Consider the following 26,793-nt stretch of genomic DNA (forward strand, 5'->3'; position numbering starts at 1 on the left):
CACACCAGACTCAGTTACACCAGCTCTGTCAGGAGGAATGGGCCAAAATTCACCCAATTTATTGTGGGATGCTTGTGGAAGGCTACCCAAAAACGTTTGACCCAAGTTAATCAATTTAATGGCAATGCTACCAAATATTAATTGAGTGTATGTAAACTTCTGACCCACTGGGAATGTAATGAAAGAAATAAAGGCCGAAATACATTGTTCTCTCTCCTATTATTCTGACATTTCACATTCTTAAAATAAAGTGGTAATCCTAACTGACAGAGTATTTTTCTCTGATTAAATGTCAGGAATTGTGAAAAACTGAGTTTAAATGTATTTGGCTAAGGTGTATGTAAACTTCCGACTTCAACTGTTGGTTACATTTTAAAACAGTCTCACACCTATCCTTTTAAACACTGGAGGGTTGAAGTTTTAACTCTGAGGTAAACACTAATGCTCAGGCACTATTTTTTTTAAAAGGAGAGAAAAAATACAATAAGATGTTTTGTTCAGATTCAGAAAGGTTCTATGTAGAACCCTTCTTGCCTTCCAAGGAATCCTTGATGCACCCAAAGAATCAACAAAGATTTTTTCTTCCAAAAAATGGTTCTTAGGATGAGAAAGGTTCTAGGTTGAACCCTTTGCCTTACAAAGAACCCTTGTGTCACGTTCTGACCTTAGTTATTTTGTTACGTCTTTGTTTTAGTATGTTCAGGGCGTGAGTTGTATGAATTTTCTTTCTTGATCCCAGTACTGAATATAATGTGTGTGAATGTGGTCAACTCACGCTCAGGGCATGAGTTGGGTGGGTAGTCTATGTTTGTTTTTCTATGTTGTGTTTTGTGTTTGGCCTGGTATGGTTCTCAATCAGAGGAGGTGTCGTTAGTTGTCTCTGATTGAGAATCATACCTTTTCCCACCTGTGTTTCGTGGGTGATTGTTTCCTGTTTTGTTGTTTGTGTCACCATTCAGGACTGTTTCAGTTTTCGTTTTCATTCACTTTGTTATTTTTGTATTTTGTCGTGTTCAGTGATTATTAAAGTAACATGGACACTTAGCACGCTGCGTATTGGTCCGATCCTTGCTACTCCTCCTCAGACGAAGAGGAGGAAATCCCTTACACCTTGTCTTCCAAAAAGGGTTCTTGGTAGAACCCTATCCCTCTGCAAAGAACTGTTTTGGATGCCTTTTTTCCCAAGAGTGTAGAGAGAAGAGCAAGTAGCTGAACTCTTGATTTTGGCAGTTCTGCTCGTGGTCTGGTTTTTGCGTTGGAACACTGACCGTTCTTTTCTTCCCAAAGTGATTAGGGTGCTACTCTAAATATACTGCAGCAGTTACAGGATGGAGGAGTTTTTGTTGGAGAGCCAGTGTGCTGCTAAGCGCTGCTGTGCCTTTGTAACAGTGTCCAGAAGCAGGTGTTGGATGAAAGAGATACACCTGCATGGTGGATATTGGCCTGCTGATGTATTTTGGGTTTCTGGGTAGAGGCAGCTTCAATTTGGTGTCAATCTGTTCTGTAGTATCATATGGTTCTCTTGATACTGTTCTCTAGTATCTTTAGGACATCTGAAAATTCTGGATTTTCAGTCATGCAGAGCAGGACATTCATGCACATTTATTAACAAATGTACTTTTACAAATAACAATCTAATGAAGTGAGCATTGCAAAAGACCGCAAGGCTGACTGCAAGGATCTGACCACAAGGCGCTACAGAGGCTAGTGCGTTCGGCCCAGTACATCACTGGGGACAAGCTTCCTGCCATCCAGGACCCCTATACCAGGCAGTGTCAGAGGAAGGCCCTAGAAATTGTCAGACTCCAGCCACCCAAGTCATAGACATGCGGTACCAGTACGCAAAGTCTAGGTCCAAAAGGCTCCTTAACAGCTTCTATCCAGAAGCCATAATACTCCTGAACAGTTATTCAAATGGCTACCCTGACTATTTTCTTTGACCCACTTTTTAAAAGCTGCTGTTACTAACTGTTTATTATCTATGCACAGTAATTTTACCCCTACCTACACGTACATATGACCTCAATTACCTCAACTAACCCCTACCCCTGCACATTGACCCTGTACCGGTACCCCCTGTATATAGCCTCGTTATTATTATGTTGTTGTTTTTTTAACTTTAGTTCGTTTAGCAAATATTTTCTTACTCTGCATTGTTGGTTAATAGGGGCTTGTAAGTAAGCATTTCACAGTAATTCCGTTTTTCCAACTGTTGTATTCTGTGCATGTTACAAATAAAACATAATTTCATATATCTACAGTACAGAGTTGATCTAAAGTCAAGTATCATTCACAGTACGGAGTCACTCTGGTACACTCTGAGTCTTCCACTCTAAGAAAGTTTGTTGGTTGTTGTTTTGTACAGTGTGTCTCATACTTCTACTTGCAGTTAGCTCAGTTTGACTCCAGCCAATGTAAAACTACTAAATAGATTTCCATGAACTAGTAAACACTGTTATTTGCTCCGTGAGGGTTTCTGAGTGTTTCCCTAAAGGAGTGTACAGGAGGCTGGTGGCACCTTAGTTGGAGAATGGTAATGGCTGGAGTGCAATAACAGTAATGGTATCAAATACATCAAACACGTGGTTTCCATGTGTTTGATGCCATTCCATTCGTTCCGTTCCAGACATATTTATGAGCTGTACTCTGCTCAGCAGCCTCCACTGCAGGAGAGTGACATACCAGATCACAGGACATCAACTGAACACCTCCCAGCAGGTCCAACTGCCTTGGATGAACTGAACAAATACAGTGCATACGGAAAGTATTCAGACCCTTTCCCTTTTTCCACATTTTGTTATGTTACAGCCTTAAACTAAAATTGATTAAATTCATTTCCCCCCACATTAATCTACACACAATAATGATAAAGTGAAGAAAAAAAAAAAAAAAACAACAGTATTCAGACCCTTTGCTATGAGACTCAAAATTGAGCTCAGGTGCATCCTGTTTCCATTGATCGTCCTTGAAGTGTTTCTACAACTTGATTGGAGTACACCTGTAGAAAATCCAATTGATTGGACATGATTTGGAAAGGTACACACCTGTCTACCTACATAAGGTCCTACAGTTGACAACGTACGTCAGAGAAAAAACCAAGCCATGAGGTCAAAGGAATTATCCGTAGAGCTCCGAGACAGGATTGTGTCGAAGCACAGATCCGGGAAAGGGTACCAAAAGATTTCTGCAGCATTGGAGGTCCCCAAGAACACATTGGCCTCAATCATTCTTAAATGGAAGAAGTTTGGCCAAACTGAGCAATCGGGCGAGAAGGCCCTTGGTCAGGGAGGTGACCAAGAACCCAATGGTCACTCTGACAGAGCTCCAGAGTTCCTCTGTGGAGATGGAAGAAACTTCCAGAAGGACAACACTCCACCAATCAGTCCTTTATGGTAGAGTGGCCAGACGGAAGCCACTCCTCAGTAAAAGGCACATGACACCCCGCTTGGAGTTTGCCAATAGGCACCTAAAGCACTCTCAGACCATGAGAAACAAGATTCTCTGGCCTGATGAAACCAAGATTGATCTCTTTGTCTTGAATGCCAAGGGTCACGTCTGGATTGAACCTGGCACCATCCCTACAGTGAAGCATGGTGGTGGCAGCATCATGCTGTGGGGATGTTTTTCAGTGGCAGGGACTGGGAGACCAGTCAGGATTGAGGGGAAGTTGAACGGAACAAAGTACAGAGAGATCGTTGATGAAAACCTGCTCCAGAGCGCTCAGGACCTCAGACTGGGGCGAAGGCTCCCCTTCCAACAGTACAACAACCCTAAGTAGACAGCCAAGACAATGCAGGAGTGGCTTTGGGACAAGTCTCTGAATGTCCTTGAGTGGCTGTTAAGGGAATTTTTATCTATAATGACTAATTATGTATACATTTCAATCAAGAAGTACTAATCAGAATACTATTATGTTACTGTATATGTACTAATCAGAATACTATTATGTTACTGCATATGTACTAATCAGAATACTATTATGTTACTGTATATGTATGAATTTTCTTTCTTGATCCCAGTACTGAATATAATGTGTGTGAATGTGGTCAAGAGTTAGAACAATGACTGTCTGTTCCTTGGTACAAATGAATCAGACTGGCTAGAATGCTTATCTACACGAGAAAACCTTGACTCTTAAATTATATTAAATTGATAGGGAGACGGATGTGGGAAGGCTTGAGATACAGCCTTTGTACTCGAACGGAAATGGCACGGGTTGGGGCTGGAACTAAGGACGTCATTTTCAGTTTATAACTTGTGGTAAACTGTATCTTATTCAGTACTCTCGTGAATAAACTCTGCTGTTTGACTTTAAGACCGGGCTCTGTCTATTATTATAGAATAAGGGTCTTACATATCCTTATGAATTGACAGAGTGTTTAATTTTAATTGGGTATTAAAACATAGAGCAATTGAATTCCTTTAATAGTGGCCCAGCCAGCATATCAAAGAAGACTCAAGGCTGTAATCGCTGTCAACGGTGCCCCAATTGATGGGGTAAAAAAAATAATTTAATTAATTTTAGAATAAGGCTGAAACGTAACAAAATGTGGAAAAAGTCAAGGAGTCTGAATACTTTCCAAATGTGCTGTAAATCACAATTTAGGCTTTAGCTACATGATGTATTGATTTGCCTGACAATGTTTTGTGAAATGTTCTGAGAGTTGTGAAAATGAAAATACAACAGAGCAAGTTTAAATCGATTTGACAATCAAAGTGCTGAATAACAGAAAATAATTAGTAAGAATTGTTGGAATCACATCTTCACTCTATCACCACATTGGAATTTGAGGGAAAAAAAGAATGTAAAACAGGGAATTTAAATGGCGAATGAATAGACGTACATAGGGCTGTGCCCAGCCTTAAAGACAGAAGGTTACGCTGCACGAAAAGTGAAAACAACCTTTGGAAGGCACACAATACTAAAGAACACACAGCTACTATTGAAACGATCGTGGTAAAATGATAATAGGCTATGCATGTCTAAGCACCATGCCTGCATATACACCAGAAGAACTGTGTGATTGCTAGTGTCTGCCATCTAAGGTAATTGATTCAAGTTAAACAAGAGCTTCATTGATTGGCCTTAAAGGGGTTTTGTACATTGTGTTCTGCTCTTGTAACCATGTTTCAGTGGCCCCTTGTTCAATGTATTATTCCAGTCCAGTTAGGCACATGCACCGATAGAGCACTAGGTATGCTGGAGCACCTGCCCCTTTGCCCCTCAATGAGAAACGGGTGTTTTTTTTAAGTTACGCGAAAAGAGAGAGAAAAAAAATTGCCCATCAAACTAGATCATTTCTCATAAACTCATGAATAATTTGCCACCACAACCACTGCAGCGCGTTGCTGCAGTTGTGCTTGTCCTCCTCGCATGCACAAGTTACCCACCGACGCTGAGCAGTGAGTTTGAAATTAATACAGCCAATAGTAGGTTACTTTGGAGTTGCTTGCTAGTCTTGTCTCATGGTTAGGGGCAGGGGCAAATGCAGTTTGACTGTTTGTCTGTAGCAGAACCAATTTAAATAAAGTAAAGACTAGTTAGCTTGTTTTGACAGCATAGTCTAGCTAACTAGCTGATTCATATAGCCTACATTAGCGATGATCAGATGATATAGCCCACCCCAGCAGTCGTTATAGCAAATATACCGTACTTAACTAACTCCTTTCGTCTTTGGTTCTAGCTTGCTTAGTGATCAGTGAGTGTTTTGTCAGAAAATTAAGTACTATGTTAAAACCCTTATTTCACTTTAAGCACCTGCCCCACCAAAGTTCTGTGCATGGCCCTGAATCCAGTCCTAATGGAGGATGTCCTGCATGCAGAACAAAGCCAGTGGTTAGAATGGTGAATACTGCATGTTCACTGGAGGGACATGCTAGGTGCCGAGGAAGAGGACAAGACAGCGGTGCAGCACATTGAATCACCGCACACCACCATCTTGTAATCCTTTAATCAACAATAAACATCATAATATACATTGAAAAACAATTTTACAGCAAAAAAATATAGCCACTTAAATTGTAACACAATAAAAACTTTGGCATTGAACGAGACAGCACATAAACATGTTCTATAAAGGAACAATTTAGGCCATTTGAGAGGACAGAAAATGCTCAAACAACAACAAAATGTTCCATTAATCCATGGAGAATGACTTGTTATGTTTACCAAACACTGAGAAACACATGTATCACTTTGGACAACATAGAACTATTCTTGGACACATACTCCCCTACATATTTATTTGGACAGTGAAGCTGAAACTTTTAATTTGGCTCTATACTCCAGCATTTTTTATTTTAGATCAAATATTTTGTATGAGGCGACAGTACAGAATGTCATCTTTTATTTGTGTTTCTAATCCCCCCATTAGAGGGTATCATAAGTATTTGGGCAAATGCACTTATAGTGTATTACATTTAGTCTTTGGTCCAATATTCTTAGCACACAATGAACTACATCAAGCTTGTGACTACAAACTTGTTAGACGCATTTGCAGGTTGTTTTTCTTGTGTTTCGGATTATGTTGTGCACAATAGAAATGAATGGTAAATAGTGTATTTGGCCATTTTAACATTCGACCCAAACAGATACTGTACTCTGATGTGTACAATAAACTGTATACAGATATGTACATCTCCTCTTCCACCAATGCTGCTATGTCTATGTGTTGAGATGTATATGGGTATGTTTATAGAACATTTCCAAGCCTTTGAGGCAGCGGTGACTACTCCTGGGCAACTGTTCTTGAGGAAATTGATCCTTCAATGTCAGCTACAGTATCTATCAAATCACCAAAGTTGTTGGTCTTTTACATCAGCTGGAGTTATCCCTACAGAACTGTCCTTTAGGGGTCGAAGTGTGTACACATTGGCAGGTGGCACTGTACATTCATACTGTAGGTGTCTGTTTCTCTCACTCGTCATTACCAACTCATCATTTACACTTGGTTGGGTTGTCATGGATCAATTTGGTTCAAATTAGTAACCAGAATAGAACTGCATCTCCAGAGGCCAGAGTCCAGTTCTGCCACATTGGTTTACATACGTGGCAGCTGTTTAGATTATACATTCTAAATTTAAAATAAAACACAGATTTGTATCAATCATGGATCATTGGATGCATATAGACCAACATATCAACCATAGAATTAGAATGATGTATGATGCTTCAATATGGGATATATAACACAGACCCACTATATGGGTTACAGTCATAAATGATGTTGCTAGCAGTGTGTCAGTGTTGGAATGGGACATTTACAAGTCTGGAGCACATTGTCGCTACCCACAGTCTTCCTGACAAACATGAGCCCCATGGCTGAATTTATTCTGTGAGTGATTGGTGCTCTTGACCGAAGTCAGTCGCATGTTGATCTGCCTCGTGCCCTGAGCGTTACACCTGATTTGTGGGTGGCGGCAGCAGCGGAGCTGCTTGTTGAACTGCTTGTGGAAGCTGTTGCTGAGCAGGTAGAGGGCGAAAGGGTTGATGCAGGAGTTGATGAAGGCCAGGACGCGGGCACACACACTGGCAATGAAGTGACCCAGGGACGTGTCCACCTGGCCGTAGTGGTAGGAGCGGTACAGGTAGATCACATGACTTGGGAGCCAGCACACAGCGAACAGAACCACAAACACCAGCACTGTCTTAGCCAGACGTTTTCTAGACTCAATCTGTGGGGATGGTAGAGAGAACATCATTCAGTTTGAATTCCGAAGCACTGAAATACAGACATATTTAATTGACCTATTCCCCATGTTTCATTAAATGATAAACACCTAATCGTCCGTCCAGTGTCCAGACACACATTCACAAACCTGTTTCTGGATATGTAAGTGTGCCTCCACGGGTATGTCTGAGGCGCTCCGGATCAGGCTGCATGCGATGAGGCAGTAGTACACAGAGATAATGATGAGTGGAATGATGTAGAAGATGAGGAAGAAGGCAATGGAGTGGATCTTAGGGTGCAGTTCCCCAGCGTTGGGGTAGGGGGCACATGTCACAAAGGTGTCATTGGTCTGGCCGATGTTAAAGGTGTGAAGATCGGAGAAGATCGCTTCAGGAATGGCCAGGGTCATGGAGAACAGCCAGATGGCTGCTGCTCGGAAGGAGATCTTAGCTGTGGACCTCTGAATGTCCATGGGTTTGACAATGGCCTTGTACCTTGGATGAGAAGAACATTCAAATTCACTGATGCTACATTTGATTACGTTTAGAAAATGCTTAGTCATTTAGCAGACTTTTTTAAGGATCCTTTATCATTAAAGAAACAAGTGGCTCAAATGGATCAGGATGAAAAAAGTGAGAGAATTCAATGAAAGCAGCAAGTGTTGGTTAATGGAGTTTGATCATATTTATAATGAGAGAATAGGGACACAACATACATAAGGGTACTTCAGGAACATCAAAGACTGCTAGAAACAACTCTCCTAAGAAAACATATTCCCCGAATCAAAGTCCATTGATTATATGGCACATCAAAGCTCTGATAATAATGATTAAACTTCAATAACAGTTGGTGTGTGAGGAATGTAAAAGTAATAGCTATCTGCTCAGATTGGTTACATTATTGATATTTCCCTGAAATTGTGTTTTTAAAAGAGTGGGCATGGCAGGGAACTGCAGTGACAGATATGTTTTAATGTGTAATGTATTGGGTGGGTTGTCTGGATCTGTGTTCAATAAGAAATTAAGAAACAGAATTGACTTCTCTGGTGGCTCTTTAACCTATATACTGTAGGCCAGTCTGATCTGTCGGCACTTCACTAAAGGAACATTCACGTTCTCTCTCTCTCTCTCAGCTCTGACTAATACTCTTCGTATAACCCTCTTAACTCTTTTCAAGGTTCCAATAGACTTAGCGATATGACGTAGGTGCACAAAGTAAACAACATAGTGGGTCAATTTCCTCAACAACTAAGAGCGTTGAAGTGCGAAACGTCTCAGCTGTTTTGGTCCGGTACCAATAACGCTCTAACAGCGTGACGATAACCCATGCACATCTGCAGCTACTTTTGCCGCGTTTATTCATGTCGGAAACTCGGGACCTCCAAGTTCAAATGAACTGAAGTTATTTGCGTATATCTTCCTATTGGTTGATTCTGAAACCTCCCTAGTCAGAAACTCGGGACCCGACTCTTCTACCTAGGTTAGCAAATCAGAAATATCCGAGTTTCCGACATGTCATGAACGCAACATATGTGTGACTGTGAGAGTGAAGTCTGTCATCTCGCTCATCGCAATATCTGCAGTGCTGCTCTTGTAACTCTGATGGAGAAAGAACCCTGCAGAACAGAGACAGAGGAGATGATAATAGTGGAATATAATAGAACAGAGCACAGTATTGCAGGCAGCTCAACAGTCAAACCCATTTAGTGTACTGTCTTCACTAAAGGCAAAAACTGTTTTCTTTATCTCCTGATGGCAATTCTGATGTTCTGTGTGGCCTGACAAGACACTTGCTAAGAGCCAAAAGTGTCAATTTAAGGACCATTTCTGACATTATATATTTATTAGTGCAATCAATGCCACAAATGGTGCCACATCTTGGACTCCTGAGTGGTGCAGCAGTCTATGGCACCGCATCTCACTGCTAGAGGTGTCACTGGTTCGATTCCAGGCTGTATCACAACTGGCTGTGATTGGGAGTTGCATTGGGCAACGCACAATTGGCCCAGAGTTGTTCGGGTTTGCCTGGCGTAGGCAGTCATTGTAAATAAGAATTTGTAACCGAAAGGTAGCTGGATCGAATCCCCCAGCTGACAAGAAACAAAATCTGTCATTCTGCCCCTGGACAAGGCAGTTAACCCACTGTTCCCTGGTAGGCTATCATTGTAAATAACAATTTGTTCTCAACTGGACTAGTTAAATAAAGGTTACTTTTTTTACTTACAAATGTATGTATAGGTAAAACATTTTTTTTAAATTTCACTTCCCATCAGAGTGATCGAGAAAACAACAAATTCAATGATACAACTCTTACCTATCTGCAGAGAGCGTAGTGAGTGTGAAAACAGAAACCCCGACGGAGGTGAGTTGGATGAAAGGGATGAGTTTACATCCCACCCGACCGAAGAGCCACTCGTCAGCGAGGTACCGACTTGCGTCTACCGGAGCGCACGTGACAAGCAGCAGAAGGTCACCGAGCGCGAGGCTGGACATGAATAGGTTGGGCACCGTCCGCATGGATTTAACGGCGATAAACGTTCTAATGAGCGTGACGTTACCGATAATTCCAATAATGATTAAAAGTCCGTAGACGGTGGCGATAACGATACCGGGCAGCCAAATGTAGGACTCCTGAACCCCTGTCTCGATACCGGATGCCCGCGACAAGCTAAACATCAATATGTTCTCGGGGTTTAAAATGAAGGAGTCCTCCAAAGACATAGTTGGTGTCTTTCTTGAAAGTATGTAAAAAATATTCTTAAAGTAGCCCTTGCAATGACTTCCTGTTAAATTAAATGGTGTGGCTCATAATTGTACTGTGTTACCAAAACCAATTATGCATAGCCTAATAACCATCAAAAAAAGCTTATTTTTATGATGCCGTTTGACACACTGCTAGCCAATGTTGAGGGTTCTCTCATCACCTCTCATTGTAGATTGGGGGGGTTATAAATTCACTGATGGCATGCGTCACTCGCTCCCTGCCCCATTTGGTGGAAGTCACAGTTGCTGTCGGGAAGACGCTTTTCTTTTTATGAGCGTGGCTTTATTTCTATTACAGCATATTGGATGACAGTCATTCATATTCCATTAAATGTAACATCAATAGGTTTAGGCCAGTGGTGGAAAAAGTACCAAATGGTCATACTGGAGTAAAAGTAAAGATACCTTAGTAGAAAATGACTCAAGTAAAAGTCACCCAGTAAAATACTGCTTGAGTAAAAGTCTAAAGTATTTGGTTTTAAATATACTGAAGTATCAATACTAAATGTATTTGCTAAAATATACTTAAGTATCAAAAGTAAAAGTACAAATATAAATAATTTCACATTACTAATATTAAGCAAACCAGATAGCACGATTTTCTTATTTTTTACATTTATGGATAGCCAGGGGCACACTCCAACACTCAGACATAATTTACAAATGAAGCAGTTGTGTTATTAAGTGAGTCCGCCAGATCAGATGCAGTAGAGATGACCAGGGATGGTCTCTTGATACATGTGGGAATTGGACAATTTCTTGTCCTGCTAAGCATTCGAAATGTAACAAATACTGTTGGGTGTCAGGGAAAATGTAAGGAGTAAAATGTACATTGTTTTCTTTAGTAATGTAGTGAAGTAAAATTAAAAGTTTACATACACCTTAGCCAAGTATATTTAAACTCGGTTTTTCACAATTCCTGACATTTAATTCTAGTAAAAATTCCCTGTCTTAGGTCAGTTAGGATCACCACTTTATTTTAAGAATGTGAAATGTCAGAATAATAGTAGAGAGAATGATTTATTTTAGCCTTTATTTCTTTCATCACATTCCCAGTGGGTCAGAAGTTTACATACACTCAATTAGTATTTGGTAGCATTGCCTTTAAATTGTTTAACTTGGGTCAAACGTTTCGTGTAGCCTTCCACAAGCTTCACACAATAAATTGGGTGAATTTTGTCCCATTCCTCCTGACAGAGCTGATGTAATTGAGTCAGGTTTGTAGGCCTCCTTGCTTGCACACACTTTTTCAGTTCTGCCCACAAATGTTCTATAGGATTGAAGTCAGGGCTTTGTGATGGCCACTCCGATACCTTGACTTTGTTGTCCTTAAGCCATTTGCAGCTTTAAAGAGTTATTTGTTTCTAGGGCACAGCATGTGCTTCAAAAGTAGCTAGAATTCATATAAGCCCAATATAGGCTTTATAACAATAAATATACAAATCTGTTTTCTGGTGATCCTAGATTTTATGTTGTGTTCCATTTTATTTTGCTACCAAATATATTTGATTAATTTACAGCCCTGGTGACTGATAAGCCAGCACTAGTGTATATGTAAAGAGACTAATCTTTTACTGCCTACACGGAGCCCTGCCAATCCAACACAACTGGTCTGCCGACGCAACCGTCCAAGGGGGCTACAACAGACTTCTTCCGTCGCGACGTCCCCCCCTAAGGCCCCTCTGCTAGCCCCGGCCAGCAAGCTGTCTGAATCGCCGTGTCTCCAGCTCGCCTAGCCTCCCACTGGTCCCTATGATCACTCGGCTATTCATGCCTCTCCCTAATGTCAATATGTCTTGTCCATTGCTGTTTTGGTTAGTGATTGTCTTATTTTACTGTAGAGACTCAAGCCCTGCTTAATATGCCTTAGCTAGCCCTTTTGTTCCACCTCCCACACATGCGGTGACCTCACCTGGTCTAAATGATATCTCTAGAGACAAAACCTCTCTCATCATCACTCAATGCCTAGGTTTACCTCCACTGTATTCACATCATACCCTTGTCTGTACATTATGCCATGAATCTATTCTTCCGCGCCCAGAAACCTGTTCCTTTTATTCTCTGTTCCAAACGCCCTAGGCGGCCAGTTCTTATAGCCTTTAGCCGTACCCTTATCCTACTCCTCCTCTGTTCCTCTGGTGATGTAGAGGTTAATCCAGGGCCTGCAGTGCCTAGCTCCACTCCCATTCCCCAATCGCTCTCATTTGTTGACCTCTGTAACCGTAAAAGCCTTGGTTTCATGCATGTTAACATTAGAAGCCTCCTCCCTAAGTTTGTTTTACTCACTGCTTTTGCAAATTCTGCCAACCCGGATGTCCTAGCCGTGTCTGAATCCTGGCTTAGGAAGGCCACCAAAAATCCTGAAATGTCCATCCCTAACTATAAAATTGTCCGACAAGATAGAACTGCCAAATAGGGCGGAGTTGCAATATACTGCAGAGACAGCCTGCAGAGCTCTGTCATACTATCCAGGTCTGTGCCCAAACAATTCAAGCTTCTAATTTAAAAAATCCACCTTTCCAGAAACAAGTCTCTCACTGTTTCCGCTTGTTATAGACCACCTTCTGCCCCCAGCTGTGCCTTAGACACCATATGTGAATTGATTTCCCCCCATCTATCTTCAGAGCTCGTACTGTTAGGTGACCTAAACTGGGACATGCTTAACACCCCGTCCGTCCTACAATCTATGATGCCCTCAATCTCACACAAATTATCAATGAAACTACCAGGTACAACCACAAATCTGTAAACACAGGCACCCTCATAGATGTCATCCTGACCAACCTTCCCTCTAAATACACCTCTGCTGTGGTCAACCAGGATCTCAGCAATCACTGCCTCATTGCCTGCGTCCGTAAAGGGCCTGCAGTCAAACGACCACCCCTCATCACTGTCAAATGCTCCCTAAAACACTTCAGCGAGCAGGCCTTTCTAATCAACCTGGCCAAGGTATCCTGGAAGGATATTGACCTCATTCCGTCATTAGAGGATGCCTGGTTATTCTTTAAAAGTGCTTTCCTCACCATCTTAAATAAGCATGCCCCATTCAAAACATTTTGAACCAGGAACAGATATAGCCCTTGGTTCACTCCAGACCTGACTGCCCTTGACCAGCACAAAAACATCCTGTGGCGTACTGCATTGAATAGCCTCCGCGATATGCAACTTTTCAGGGAAGTTAGGAACCAATATACACAGGCAGTTAGGAAAGCTAAGGCTAGCTTTTTCAAACAGTAATTTGCATCCTTTAGCACAAACTCCGAAAAGTCCATGGAGAAGAAGAGCATCTCCCAGCTGCTCACTGCACTGAGGCCAGTAAACACTGTCACCACCGATAAATCCACGATAATTGAGAATTTCAATAAGCATTTTTCCACGGCAAACCATGCTTTCCACCTGGCTACCACTACCCCGGTCAACAGCAATGCACCCCCCACAGCTACTTGCCCAACCTCCCCCATTTCTCCTTCACCCAAATCCAGATAGCTGATGTTCTGAAAGAGTTGCAAAATCTAGACCCCTACAATTCAGCTGGGCTAGACAATGTGGACCCTCTCTTTCTAAAATTCTGCCGCAACTGTTGCAACCCCTATTACCAGCCTGCTCAACCTCTCTTTCGTATCGTCTGAGATCCCCAAAGATTGGAACGCTGCCGCGGTCATCCCTTCTTCAAAGGTGGAGACAATATAGATCCAAACTGTTATAGACCTATATCCATCCTGCCCTGCCTTTTTTTAAGTCTTCGAAAACCAAGTTAACAAACAGATCACTGACCATTTAGAATCCCACCGTACCTTCTCCACTATGCAATCTGTTTTCCGAGCTGGTCATGGGTGCACCTCAGCTACGCGTAAGGTCCTAAACGATATCATAACCACCATCAGTAAAAGACAATACTGTGCAGCCTTATTCATCAACCTGGCCAAGGCTTTCGACTTTGTCAATCACCACATTCTTATTGGCAGACTCAACAGCCTTGGTTTCTCAAATGACTGCCTCGCCTGGTTCACCAACTACTTCTCAGACAGAGTTCAGTGTGTCAAATCTGAGGGCCTGTTGTCCGGACCTCTGGCAGTCTCTATGGGGGTGCCACAGGGTTCAATCCTTGGGCCGACTCTTTTCTCTGTATACATCAATGATGTCGCTCTTGCTGCTGGTGTTTCTCTGTTCCACCTCTACGCAGGCGACACCATTCTGTATACTTCTGGCCCTTCTTTAGACACTGTGTTTACTAACCTCCAGACGAGCTTCAATGCCATGAAACTCTCCTTCTGTGGCCTCCAACTGCTCTTAAATGCAAGTAAAACCAAATGCATGCTCTTCAACCGATCGCTGCCTGCACCTGCCTGCCTGCCTGTCCAGCATCACTACTCTGGACGGTTCTGACTTAGAATATGTGGAAAACTACAAATACCTAGGTGTCTGGCTAGACTGTAAACTCTGCTTCCAGACTTGCATTAATAAGCATCTCCAATCCAAAATTAAATCTAGAATCGGCTTTCTATTTCGCAACAGAGCATCCTTCACTCATGCTGCCAAACATACCCTTGTAAAACTGACTATCCTACCGATCCTTGACTTCAGCGATGTCATTTACAAAATAGCCTCCAACACTACTCAGCAAATTGGATGCAGTCTATCACAGTACCATCCGTTTGGTCACCAAAGCCCCATATACTACCCACCATGCGACCTGTATGCTCTCGTTGGCTGGCCCTCACTTCATATTCATCGCCAAACCCACTTGCTCCAGGTCATCTATAAGTATTTGCTAGGTAAAGTCCCGACTTCTCTCAGCTCACTGGTTACCATAGCACGCACTCCAGCAGGTATATTTCACTGGTCACCCCCAAAGCATATTCTTTATTTGGCCGCCTTTCCTTCCAGTTCTCTGCTGCTAATGACTGGAATGAATTGCAAAAATCACTGAAGCTGGAAACTCATATCTCCCTCACTAAATTTAAGCATCAACTGTCAGAGCAGCTCACCGATCACTGCACCTGTACATAGCCCATCTGTAAATAGCCCATCCAACTATCTCATCCCCCATATTGTTTTTTTTATTTTTTCTCCTTTGCACCCCAGTATCTCTACTTGCACATTCATCATCTTCACATCTATCACTCCAGTGTTTAATTGCTAAATTGTAATTACTTCGCCACTACGGCCTATTTATTACCTTACCTCTTACCTCTTACCTCTAATCTTACTTCATTTGCACACACTGTATATAGATTTTTTTTCTATTGTGTTATTGACTGTATGTTTGTTTATTCCATGTGTAACTCTGTGTTGCTTGTGTTGCACTGCTTTGTTTTATCTTGGCCAGGTCAAAGTTGTAAATGAGAACTTGTTCTCAACTGGCCTACCTGGTTAAATAAAGGTGAAATAAACAGATCATATCTCTTACTAAACACAACTGTATGTACTGAACCCACCGCATGACCACGGCCACCGACAGACTCTGCCTCACACCTTTGCATGTTTATGAAAGATTTCTGTCACTTTGGTTCAGCTTTGTAACTAAGCGCAGCAGTCAGCAGCAGCTGTTGTTGTTTATGTTGCCACAGTGAGATACTTTGATTGGATGTGTATTGTGCTATTGTGTCTCCGAGTCTCTTTGGCCACTTCAATTCTGGTGATTTATTACATATATTAATCTAGACACAGACTTGCACAATATCTATTTGAAAAGTGTTAAATATTTGGAATGGTGAGAAGAGTCTTTGCTTAGCTTTGAACCTTAAATGTATTGTTTTGGAATGTTGTATGTTTCTTTTATAGGATAATTTTTTTACACTAGCTCTTCTTTTGCAACGCTGTTGCACAGGGCTTGACAGAATTTAGTGTCACATGAATGCTCCATATAGTTTGTATTAAAAATACAAAGTCTTTGAAGCCAAACAGAATGTTTGTAATAAAAATAATCAAATGTAAATAACACACAGTGTTGTGAATCAATCTCACAGAGAAAATGATTATTAAAAGTGGTATTTTAAAGATGGAATTCAAACAATATGTGAATTACTTGTATATTTATATGTGACTTATCGAGTAATTGTGTTTTGTGTGTTATAATATAATCAGACCACGTATATGGAATTATACTGACCCCTAGTGGCACAATACATAAACTGACTGTAAATCTCATCCATTAATCAAACAAAAATATGACAGAAAGATGTTGTAGCCTTGACGGTGAACCTGATGTAAGCAGATGTGACTATGAATCCTTGAGAGCATTCAGCGCTGTAGGAGAGATGAAGGATTCCATTTTTTCTTTATCCCTTTGTTTCCAACTCGATTACAAACTCCCTTCCCTTTCAAATGTTCACCATTTGACTTTTTCCTATCAAGTATTTTCAGATTAGGGCAGAGGAGAGGTAGCAAGTTTTCTAAATGGAATCCAGCCAAGAATATTCTTTTAGTTTGTTAGGCTGGGAGAAAATTCTTTAAAAAAACTATTTGGCCTTCTCACCATCCTTGAAGTAATTGATCTACTAAGTCTTGGTTGGTGAACAGAATAGAATGGAAACCGCTTCAATCAATGATTAACTCAGGTGAGGGACAAAAGGATGCTAAAAACAGGGACAAATTCATCCAAGGTAGTCATTTTCAGAACTTCTCTGATGTAAATGTCTAGTTTCACCAGCCATAACCTGTCACTCAATCTCAGGCTATGGATAGCCTTGCTTCATCAGACTTGGACAGATATATTCTCATGTGTTGACTTTGGCCTCTTTTCACACTCAACATTTACCTAAATATAAAAGTAATAAACTCTTTGAGACACGCTTATCATATGAGTTTTAATAGTTGAGGTGTGTGTGTATGTTTAAAGACATTAAAGTCTTAGAGTTTCACTATTCGCTTTAAACATCTGTAATTACATAGACCAATAATGTAGCTTGTGTCTGTATACAATCTAATTCCACCTGATCTTCTTTTAAAATGCCATCTTGTACAAGGCTATTCCCTAGATTAGAACAACAAACAATGCAGCAAATAGGATAACCTTTTGTTGTTACAAATTGTCTAACGCCACTACTACCTCACAATCCCCTTATGTACAAGGTGAGACGTCTCAAATAAACACCAGAAAATGATGATGTTAGTTAAATAATGCATGTAATGACTGAAATGTTAATGGACAAAGATGTCAGTCACAGCTCACAAGTCATATTTACAGTATCATGAGTAATTGAAACAAAAAGCCTACATCTTCTGCAAGGACTGCAACACTTAACAAAGAGCTACAGTTAGTTTCAGAATGGGTGGCAAGGAATAAATTCGTCCTAAATGTAAAAAAAAAACTAAAAGCATTGTCTTTGTGACAAATCATTTCTCTAAACCTCAACTAAATCTTGTAATGAATAATATGTCAATTGAGCAAGTCATGGTCAAAACATATTGATACAACAGTAGCTAAGATGGGGAGAAATCTGTGCATAATAAAGCACAGTTCTTCTTAACAACACTATCAACAAGGCAGGTCCTACAGGCCCTAGTTTTGTCGCAGCTGGACTACTGTTCAGTAGTTTGGTCAGGTGACACAAAGAGGGACTTGGGAAAATTACAACTGGCTGAGAACAGGGCAGCACGGCTAGCTCTTAAATGTACACGTAGAGCTAACATTAATAATAAGCATGTCAATATCTCATGGCTAAAAATAGAGGAGAATTTGACATACATTTACATTTTAGTCATTTAGCAGACACTCTTATCCAGAGCGATTTACAGTAGTGAGTGCATACATTTGAGTCATTTAGCAGACGCTCTTATCCAGAGCGATTTACAGTAGTGAGTGCATACATTTTCATTAATCACTACTTGTTTTTGTAAGAAGTTTTAACAAGCTGAATGTACCGAGCTGTCTGTTTAAACTACTAGCACACAGCTCGGACACCCATGTATACCTCACAAGACATGCCACCAGAGGTCTCTTCGCAATCCACAAGTCCAGAACAGACTATGGGAGGTGCACAGTACTACATAGAGCCATGACTACATGAAACTCTATTCCACATCAGGTAACTGATACAAGCAGTATAATCAGATTTAAAAACAGATTAAAGTACAGCAGAAGACAGTGAAGAGACACACACTCAAACGTACAAGCGCTACCACATGCACTCTACACACACGCACATTGTAATGTTGTTGTATGGTGGTATTATACATTTTGTATTGTAGATATGTAGTGGTGTAGTAATGTTACATGTTGTAATGTTTTATCTTTTGTTTTATATGTGATGTAAGTGCCTTAATGTGTTTGGAACCCAGGAAGAGTAGTTGCTGCCTTGGCAGCTTTTTAAAATTTAACTATGCAAGTCCGTTAAGAACAAATTCTTGTTTATTTACAATTACAGGCACGTGGAGGCCACACACACTACTGAGTCTCATTTTGACTTGTTTTAAGGACATTACATCAAAGTTGGATCAGCCTGCAGTGTGTTTAATTTTGAGTGTGACTCCAAATCCAGACCTCCATGGGTTGATACATTTGATTTCCATTGATAATTTTTGTGTGATTTTGTTGTCAGCACATTCAACTATGTAAAGAAAAAAGTATTTAATAAGAATATTTCATTCATTCAGATCTAGGATGTGTTATTTTAGTGTTCCCTTTATTTTAGTGTTCCCTTAAAGTTCTACTTGTTACACCCTCCTGATTAAGCCAAAGGGTGATACACTGTTGATTAGCACAACAAAGCAAATGACTGTTCAATGGTTTGTACAGTTAGTAGTAGAGTAGTACAGTGTGGTGTTTTCCTTTATCTCACCATCAGTAGCAGTGTCCCAGTAGCAAGAGTTGGCCGTGTGGAGACCAGCACCAGTCTTCTGCATGATGACACAGTTCACTGGAACACAAGACCATGTTGATGATGTATTTCCTGCTGTAAGCATTCTGTCATGCACAGAGCCTTGCTCCCGGTCACAAAGGGCCAATCGTCCAGCCTGTTAAGGGTGGAGAAGATAGAATGAGGTTTAAGGTATACTAACAATTTCAAATTTTAGTGCATCTATGTTTTCTCGCTACTTCGACGTGACCAATTTGTGACTGACTCTTGTAATCCCATAGCTCAGTTGTGTTAAAATATCTTAACATCACACCTATGAACTTGAATGGTCTCCCCTTGTTTGACCAACTGGGTGAGAGAGTGCTCCACGATGCTGGCAGTCCATTGGTTCACTTTGTTCTTGTTGTAGTCTATTCCTCCAATGAGACCTTCGATACACAGACAGTCAGTAGGAGCAATAATATCAATAATATCATAGGAGATGAGATTGCAATGATAAACGACACAATCAAGCAACTATGAAGGGGATAATCAGTGGTTTTGACCATTTTCACCAGCCAACAAATAAGGCTGTTGATAAACATGTTTCCAAGATCCTCTTACCTACCTCTTTAACAGAGACACTGGCCCCCTCTGCGTTGTAAGACACCTGCGATTCCAAATATATATAAAAAGGCTCATTATGAAAAACATGAACAAAATAGAGGGTATTACTTAGTTATGATATAAAGTCAAACAAGTTGTTGAGTGTCCGGCATTCATTCACACAGCTGTGTGCTTGGAATCATACAAAACAAAAGGAGCTGGTGTTGACCTAGATTTTCCCGGCTGTTCTCACAACGAACTAGGGTACACAGACAGACACCCCACTTTGAGATCTTAGAGGTCATGTCAACACTAGAGCTGTGGAGGCTGGACATCAAAGGCTACTTTCAGGCAAACCCAGGGATGAGAAGGGGGCTGCTGCACCAATAATTCATTATCTAACTATTAGTCTGTTCATAGGATCTTTAGAATAATTTGCACTGAGATTATGGGTATTGCAGCCTGCTAAAGTATGAAAGAGCATTGTGATTTCTGGAAGATTTTGAAGTAGCTGAAACATTTCATTAATACACTGGGTTACTTCGACTGCATAATACTGTAACCTCGCTAGCTATGCTGTTTTTGACAGATGCTCAGTCCAGTTGATTTCATCATACCCAGTAAATTGGCTAGCTGCTAAACTGATAAATTCCCCACACAACTACATGTATTGATATGACATTTACCTGACAAATGTTTACAAGAAGGTCTATATTATCTTGTCAGTTTCATTTGACTTCTCAAATACTAATGGAGGGTCTATATTACACTGGCCCGCGTTGAACCGGGCAAATGCACAAGTCAATGGAGGAAATCTCAAATCAAACAGTAATCGGCCCCGCTCTGTCATGTTGTCAACAAGGCAGCATGGTGCATCATCCAGACAAACACAGCATGTTTTTTTCATAGAATTTTCTAAATAGGTTACATTGGGAAGGCAGAGTTTTTATCCAAAGCAATCCCGAGTGCATGTGAAAAATCTGAATCCTATTAATCACGCTGTGCTTAATTACACTTTTGTTTTGAGCCGATTTCGCGGTCGGTCAGAGCTGGGCACCTGGCTCACACCGGTGAAGCAGTCCGGTTCCTAAACCAACACAATCACTTTTCTCCCGAATCAAACTCCTCCCACTGGGGTAATCCGTGCCAAATAAACGAACCCCTCAAGTACTGGCTTGTGACGTTTTCGAAACAGCATCTATGCAGTACATGCACATGTTAGCTAGCTAACTGGGCTAAATGCTATGAAGTCTGATATATATAGCTAAATGCTAAATCTACCTCCTCTCCGGAATTGTACTCCACCATTTGATTTAAAAGCAAGAATGTATTATTTATACAAGGCCTTTTCGCCGATCCTGCTGTTATTCCTGCTTAGCTGTCAACGATACGGAGATGATCAAAGGCAGAGATAATTGTATTGTTTTATAGCTAAACCACACCCAACGTGAATAAATTAGTCATAGTTGGCAAAACAAGCAAGGAGGTGGGCGAGCTAGCGATATCCTATTGGCCCGTTCTAGCACATATCTGCATATTCGCATTAGGGAACACATACTCTGAAGTCGTGCAATAACTCAATTCGCCTTTGCACTCCTTCCTAACAACGCAATTTTTTTACAACTTTGGCAAAGGGTAAAGTGTACAAAACTTAGTCCACTCTGTTCATAACATTTTGTAGTTTTGGGAACAGAACCGTATTAAGATCAAATGTTTAATCGATGAGAAAATGTGCAGAATCTCGGCCAAATTCCACCTCATTCCATCCTCTCCCCATTGCCGGCACTGGGCTTCCAAATTTGATTGTGAGGGGGAACGTCAAGCGGATGCTTCACATTTATACATCTGGTGAAATATCTGTCTCATCTGTGACAGACTCAGCGAGGCAAGATACACCCACGACTGCAAATGAGAGCAGTAGATTATTTCCTGTCTCCTTGCGGAGGGAGGTATTAGGAATTGTATGGTAGTAAGTGTAAGAAGTGGACTGATCATAACCACTAATAAACGATCAGATATTGTTTTGTAATTCAGTGTTTTATGTAATTCTGTCATTTTATCCTCATAGCAGCTAAGGTTAGATCTGGGGTATGGTACCACAATTTGACTCTAGGACTCAAGGACAACACACACACAGAAAAAAGCAGAGAGAGAGAGAGAGAGAGAGAGAGAGAGAGAGAGAGAGAGAGAGAGAGAGAGAGAGAGAGAGAGACGCACAGGAAGATATCTAAACTGCTTCTTTGCCACTGCAGCATGACTTATTGAGTCAATAGGGAATTATTAGCCTATATTCAGTATCAGTATATTGCCACTGGAGAAATAATAGCCTACTAAATCGGGTTCGTAGATAGACTGCAGAGTAGCTGCCCCAGCTGTTTTCTCGAAAATGTGACCACGCCCCCTTACACACGAGAGCACTGGGCTGCTATGCGGAGCAGAGCAGTTGACACCACAGCTGTGATCAGAGAGACGCGCAAAGAGATGGAGTAACTGCACAAGCTCCCCCGTAGCATCCACTCTCAGGAGTCACCAAGCCACCACTTACTTGCTGGAGTGCTGCTTTCAGGTATGATGGCTTTTCTGTTACAATCTTAAGAGAAAGCATTGTAATTTTATGTTGGTGGTTCTATCTGTGTGAAACATGAACTGCGGTGAATGTCCCAGAATGATTCTGAAAGGGAGAGTCCCGACGAGGAGGTAACAAGCGACAAGAGACCAGTAAGCCATTCCCATAGCGAATAACCATCATCATAAGCTAATTCTTAAAACTCATAAGCTACATGCTGTTTTTGCAAAATTGCGATAGATTTTAAACATTTATTTTGTATTGTTGCATAACCTTCTAAATAATTGTATTGTGGACAAATAATTCAGTAGAGTAATTATAAAATAAAACGTTTCTGTTCAGGTGAGGTCTCAACTACCATACAGCTGCATGTAAAGTTAGCAGCGTTTGTTTGTACAGGTGCAATGCAGCAAAAGGCATTTTTTTGTGCTCTCTGTCCAGTCACACTAGAAACTGGTTCGAAGATGTTCAATTTATCTGACAGTTTTTGTTGTCTAGACAGAGCTGTGAAATATAGGCTAATTATAAAAAATATTATTTCTATGGGCTATTATTATGATACTGTGAAACAATTTACACATTTTGCATGTACTAACTTAGTAATGAGTAATTAGACTATCCCACAGAGGCATATGTTGGATTTAATGCAATAGCATGAACTGAACTCATCAAAATGGTTCATATTCACTTAGCACGTCTTAAACTAATATTGCTTCAAAGTTACAGGCTTATGGAAGCACATTCCTGCCACCAAAATGTTTTTAAAACCTTAATACATTTGAGATAAGTAAGTCAACATTTTGAAGAAATGTATGTCAACATTGAGACATTTTGAGATAGTAGCATTATATGGTGACATATCACCCAGTGTTCTTTGCAAGTTCATTTTTTTCACATTTACATATTGGTCATTTAGTGGGCACATTTGTCCTTGATTGTTGATTAAACAAATTACATATCACAGTCATAGCAAGTAAAACGTTTCTGTTACCTTTACTGAAAATGTTGTTGTAGTTAAGGATGCATTGGTCTTCCAAAAAATTGTAATTATAACAATATATCATAAGATATCTTTGCCTATTCCTGAATAGTGTCAATACAATACTGAACTATTAAAGGTAACTTGATACCAGAGCAATGAAACACAGTACAATACAGTAAAAGTGACTATTAAAATCTAAGAAAGTTGTTTCTATAGTATTTTACTGTAATCACAGTGGATTAAAGGAAGCAGGTTGGCTGCAGGCAATTGCATATTAATGAATACTAGATTGTCTTAAAGGTAATTGTCACATTGGTTCGTAATAGGTGGACCAAGATGCAGCGTGGTATGGTTCCATCCTCTTTATTTTGAAGTGAAACTCAAAGAAAACAATAAATGCAAAACTAAACGTGAAGCTGCTGGAGTGCTCACAGGCAACTAACTATACATAGTCAAGATCCCTCAAAGCACAAAGGGGAAATGGCTGCCTAAATATGATCGCCAATCAGAGACAACAATAAACAGCTGCCTCTGATTGGGAACCATAACAGGCCAATATAGAAATATAATCACCTAGATGTCCCTCCCTAGTCATACCCCGACCTAACCAACATAGAGAATAAAAAGCTCCCCCCCCAAAGGTGCGGACTCCGACCACAAAACCTGACTCAATAGGGGAGGGTCCGGGTGGGCATCTACCGTTGGGGGCGACTCCGGTGCGGGGCGAAGTACTCACTCCGCTCGTGGATACGTCATCCTCAATGGCGGCTCTGGTGCGGGGATCGTCACCAGAAGCTCCGGACCGCAGATCGTCGCCGGATGAGCCGGGCCGTCTCAGGAGGCTCCGGACCGCCGACCGTCTCAGGAGGCTCCGGACTGTCGCCGGAAGCTCTGGACTGTGGAGGCGCACTGGAGGCCTGATGCGTGGGGCCAGTACAGGTGGCCCCGGGCTTGTGACACGCACCTCACGGCGAGTTTGGGGAGGAGGCACAGGACATCCTGGACTGTGGATGCGTACTGGAGACCTGGTGCATATAACCGGCATTACTTGTACCGGAACTTTAACACACTTCTCAGGATGAGTACAGAGAGCTGACTCAGGTGGCTTTAAATCGATCACACGCTCCTTAGGGCAAATGTTGTGCATCGTCCACCAATTCAATAACTCTCTCATTTCTCTCTCCTCCACATTCTCCCTCAACTCACTGACAGTCTCTGGTTCACTCCCCTCAACTTTCGCCGCCCACTCCTCGCTCAATCTGTCCCAATATTCCTCCTCGGTCTCTGACTCACCCCTCAGCGTCGCCGACCACTCCGTGTGCCTCCCCCCAAAAAGGCTGCCTCTCGTTTTGAGGCTGCCTCTCAGGCTTCCGTTGTGGCCGCGAACCCCGGTGTCATTGTTGTTGCTCCCTCGCTGCTTCCTCCTGCTTCCATGGCAGGCTTCTGTCTCCTGCCATAATCTCTTCCCATGTCCAGGATGTTCGCCACTCCTGGCTGCTATAGTGCTCACAGGCAACTATACATAGTCAAGATCCCACAAAGGGGAAATGGCTGCCTAAATATGATCCCCAATCAGAGACAACGATAAACAGCTGCCTCTGATTGGGAACCATACCAGGCCAACATAGAAATATAATAACCTAGATGTCACACCCCGACCTAACCAACATAGAGAATAAAAAGCTCTCTGTGGTTAGGGCATGATAGTAATGAACAGTCAACATCACGTTTTTGATTAGATTGGATGATATTTGGATGAAATCACACCAAAGTATGATACAAATTCAAAGTTTCAAGATAGTAGAACAGGATAGGATATGTTTCTTCATTTGTAGCATTATGTGGTGATTTTGATTTATCCATGTTGCAGACATCGACACAACAGGGCCACCGGCAAATGTGTGGCAAGCTGGCATATGGCCCAACACTTTTGATTTGGTTTGATAAAAAATATTGACACAGAAGCATCGAAAATAGGGACAAAGTACATTTGTTTAGACTGATTTGCCTCTGATTTGCCTCATGCACAATAAATATGTGCTTCAGTCTGATCAACTGTAGACTACTGATAACAAACACAGCTGCAGGCTAAAGTCATTTATTTATAGCCTAAAATAGGCCTATTTATTTGTGTCAGGAGACAATGTGAATGTAATCAAATTTGGTTTATATTCAAATTTGGAGTAGCTAGGCTACCTAGACCTTATCAATGCAAAATGATTGACTGGATTTAATCAATACAATAGTGATGGCATGCTGTGTGAGTAAGTTTTGAATTACAAATGCAAAGGCCTACACAATACAACCCTGCATAAAGTTATATTGTTCAAGTGCAGTTGAACAGGAATTACATTTACTCTCACGGGTGGGCAAAAATACCTATCTCAAAGCCACGCTACCAATATGCCATGCCTGCAGGGTTAACCCAGCATAAAACTGAATAAAAATGAAACTGATGGTTAAATTAACCCACGTTTGGGTAATCTAAATGTGTGGCCTATTAGGGGTGTGGCTTATATAAAATGTATAACAATAGTATGATAACGAAGTGGTAACGATCCCAACATTGGGATATGTATTTAAGGAACCGTTCCTATGCCGTCATTGTAAATAAGACTTTGTTCTTGACTGACCTACCTAGTTAAATAATGGTTAAATAAATCAAATGTAAAAACTCATACACTGTTATAAACTTTATTAAAGCTACAAAAGAGTCAGTGTTAACCTGAATGACAATTCCCTCATGGGTGGCCAAAAAATAACTATTTGAAAGCCACGCCCCTACTAAGCTACGTCTCCATTCTCCCGATCTGACCTTGTGTATCATAGCTCAATAACCAAGCATCAACAACCCAACTTAAAGAACTGGCTGGGTCAAAATAACCCAACATGTGTTCTGTTCAATATTTACCCAAATTGGGTTGTTTTTTAGAATGTGGAACTGCAGCACAGGCTGTTCGGAGCTGTTACGGAGTGTTCTAGCATGTTCTGGACTGGAGTAATGTTATGTTGGACTCTGCTATGTTGTACTGCACTTACTACACCAAGTTGGTGGTGAAATGCTGCATAGAGCTGTGCCTGTGATGTGCTATGTAGTTGTGTTGTGCTGGGTTTCCCTCCCTCCCACTCACTGGCTTTGATCCCCAATCCCCCTATTAAGTGTCTCGCCGCTACGCCACTGCCTTTTGGTATGCAAATGAATGACTTAAAAATCATACAATGTGATTTTCTGGATTTTTGTTTTAGATTCCGTCTCTCACAGTTGAAGTGTACTACCTATGATAAAAATTATAGACCTCTACATGCTTTGTAAGTGGGAAAACCTGCACAATCGGCCTTGTATCAAATACTTGTTCTCCCCACTGTATATCTTTGTGGTGACTGGGTGTTTTGATACATCATCCATAGTGTAATTAATAACTTTACA

General features: G+C 41.2%; 2 protein-coding genes and 1 pseudogene across 4 annotated transcripts in view; 1 reads left to right on the top strand and 2 right to left on the bottom strand.

Moving 5' to 3' along the window:
- Positions 1-5,936: 5,936 nt before the first annotated feature.
- On the bottom strand, positions 5,937-10,574 carry LOC118386175 (gastrin-releasing peptide receptor-like). The gene is made up of 3 exons (XM_035773680.1): positions 9,984-10,574; positions 7,819-8,164; positions 5,937-7,674 (listed from the first exon to the last, which is right to left on the bottom strand). Exons 1-3 carry the CDS (start codon positions 10,388-10,390, stop codon positions 7,285-7,287), a joined length of 1,143 nt encoding a protein of 380 aa, XP_035629573.1. The 5' UTR covers positions 10,391-10,574; the 3' UTR covers positions 5,937-7,284.
- An 8,509-nt stretch (positions 10,575-19,083) lies between these two features.
- Positions 19,084-21,126, bottom strand: LOC118385823 (dynein light chain Tctex-type 3-like; annotated as a pseudogene).
- Positions 21,127-22,268: 1,142 nt separating this feature from the next.
- Positions 22,269-26,793, top strand: part of LOC118386166 (synaptotagmin-like protein 5) — a 61,386-nt gene continuing 56,861 nt past the window's right edge. For 2 of the 3 annotated variants that reach the window (XM_035773655.1, XM_035773657.1), the window contains exon 1: positions 22,269-22,384. The gene's annotated coding sequence lies outside the window, so the exon portion shown is untranslated. The remainder of the gene's footprint in view (positions 22,385-26,793) is intronic. The other variant, XM_035773654.2, reaches the window with a different exon arrangement.

The sequence above is a fragment of the Oncorhynchus keta genome, chromosome 7 (genome assembly GCF_023373465.1).
Source record: "Oncorhynchus keta strain PuntledgeMale-10-30-2019 chromosome 7, Oket_V2, whole genome shotgun sequence".
Classification (NCBI taxonomy): Eukaryota; Metazoa; Chordata; class Actinopteri; order Salmoniformes; family Salmonidae; genus Oncorhynchus; species Oncorhynchus keta.

Excerpts from the sequence above, each read along its gene's own strand:
- LOC118386175 (XM_035773680.1), bottom strand. The coding sequence starts at position 10,390 with ATGTCTTTGGAGGACTCCTTCATTTTAAACCCCGAGAACATATTGATG. Across the intron at positions 8,165-9,983 it reads ACTACGCTCTCTGCAGATAG|GTACAAGGCCATTGTCAAAC; the intron begins GTAAGAGTTGTA and ends TTCTCATCCAAG. Across the intron at positions 7,675-7,818 it reads ACTTACATATCCAGAAACAG|ATTGAGTCTAGAAAACGTCT; the intron begins GTTTGTGAATGT and ends CCATCCCCACAG.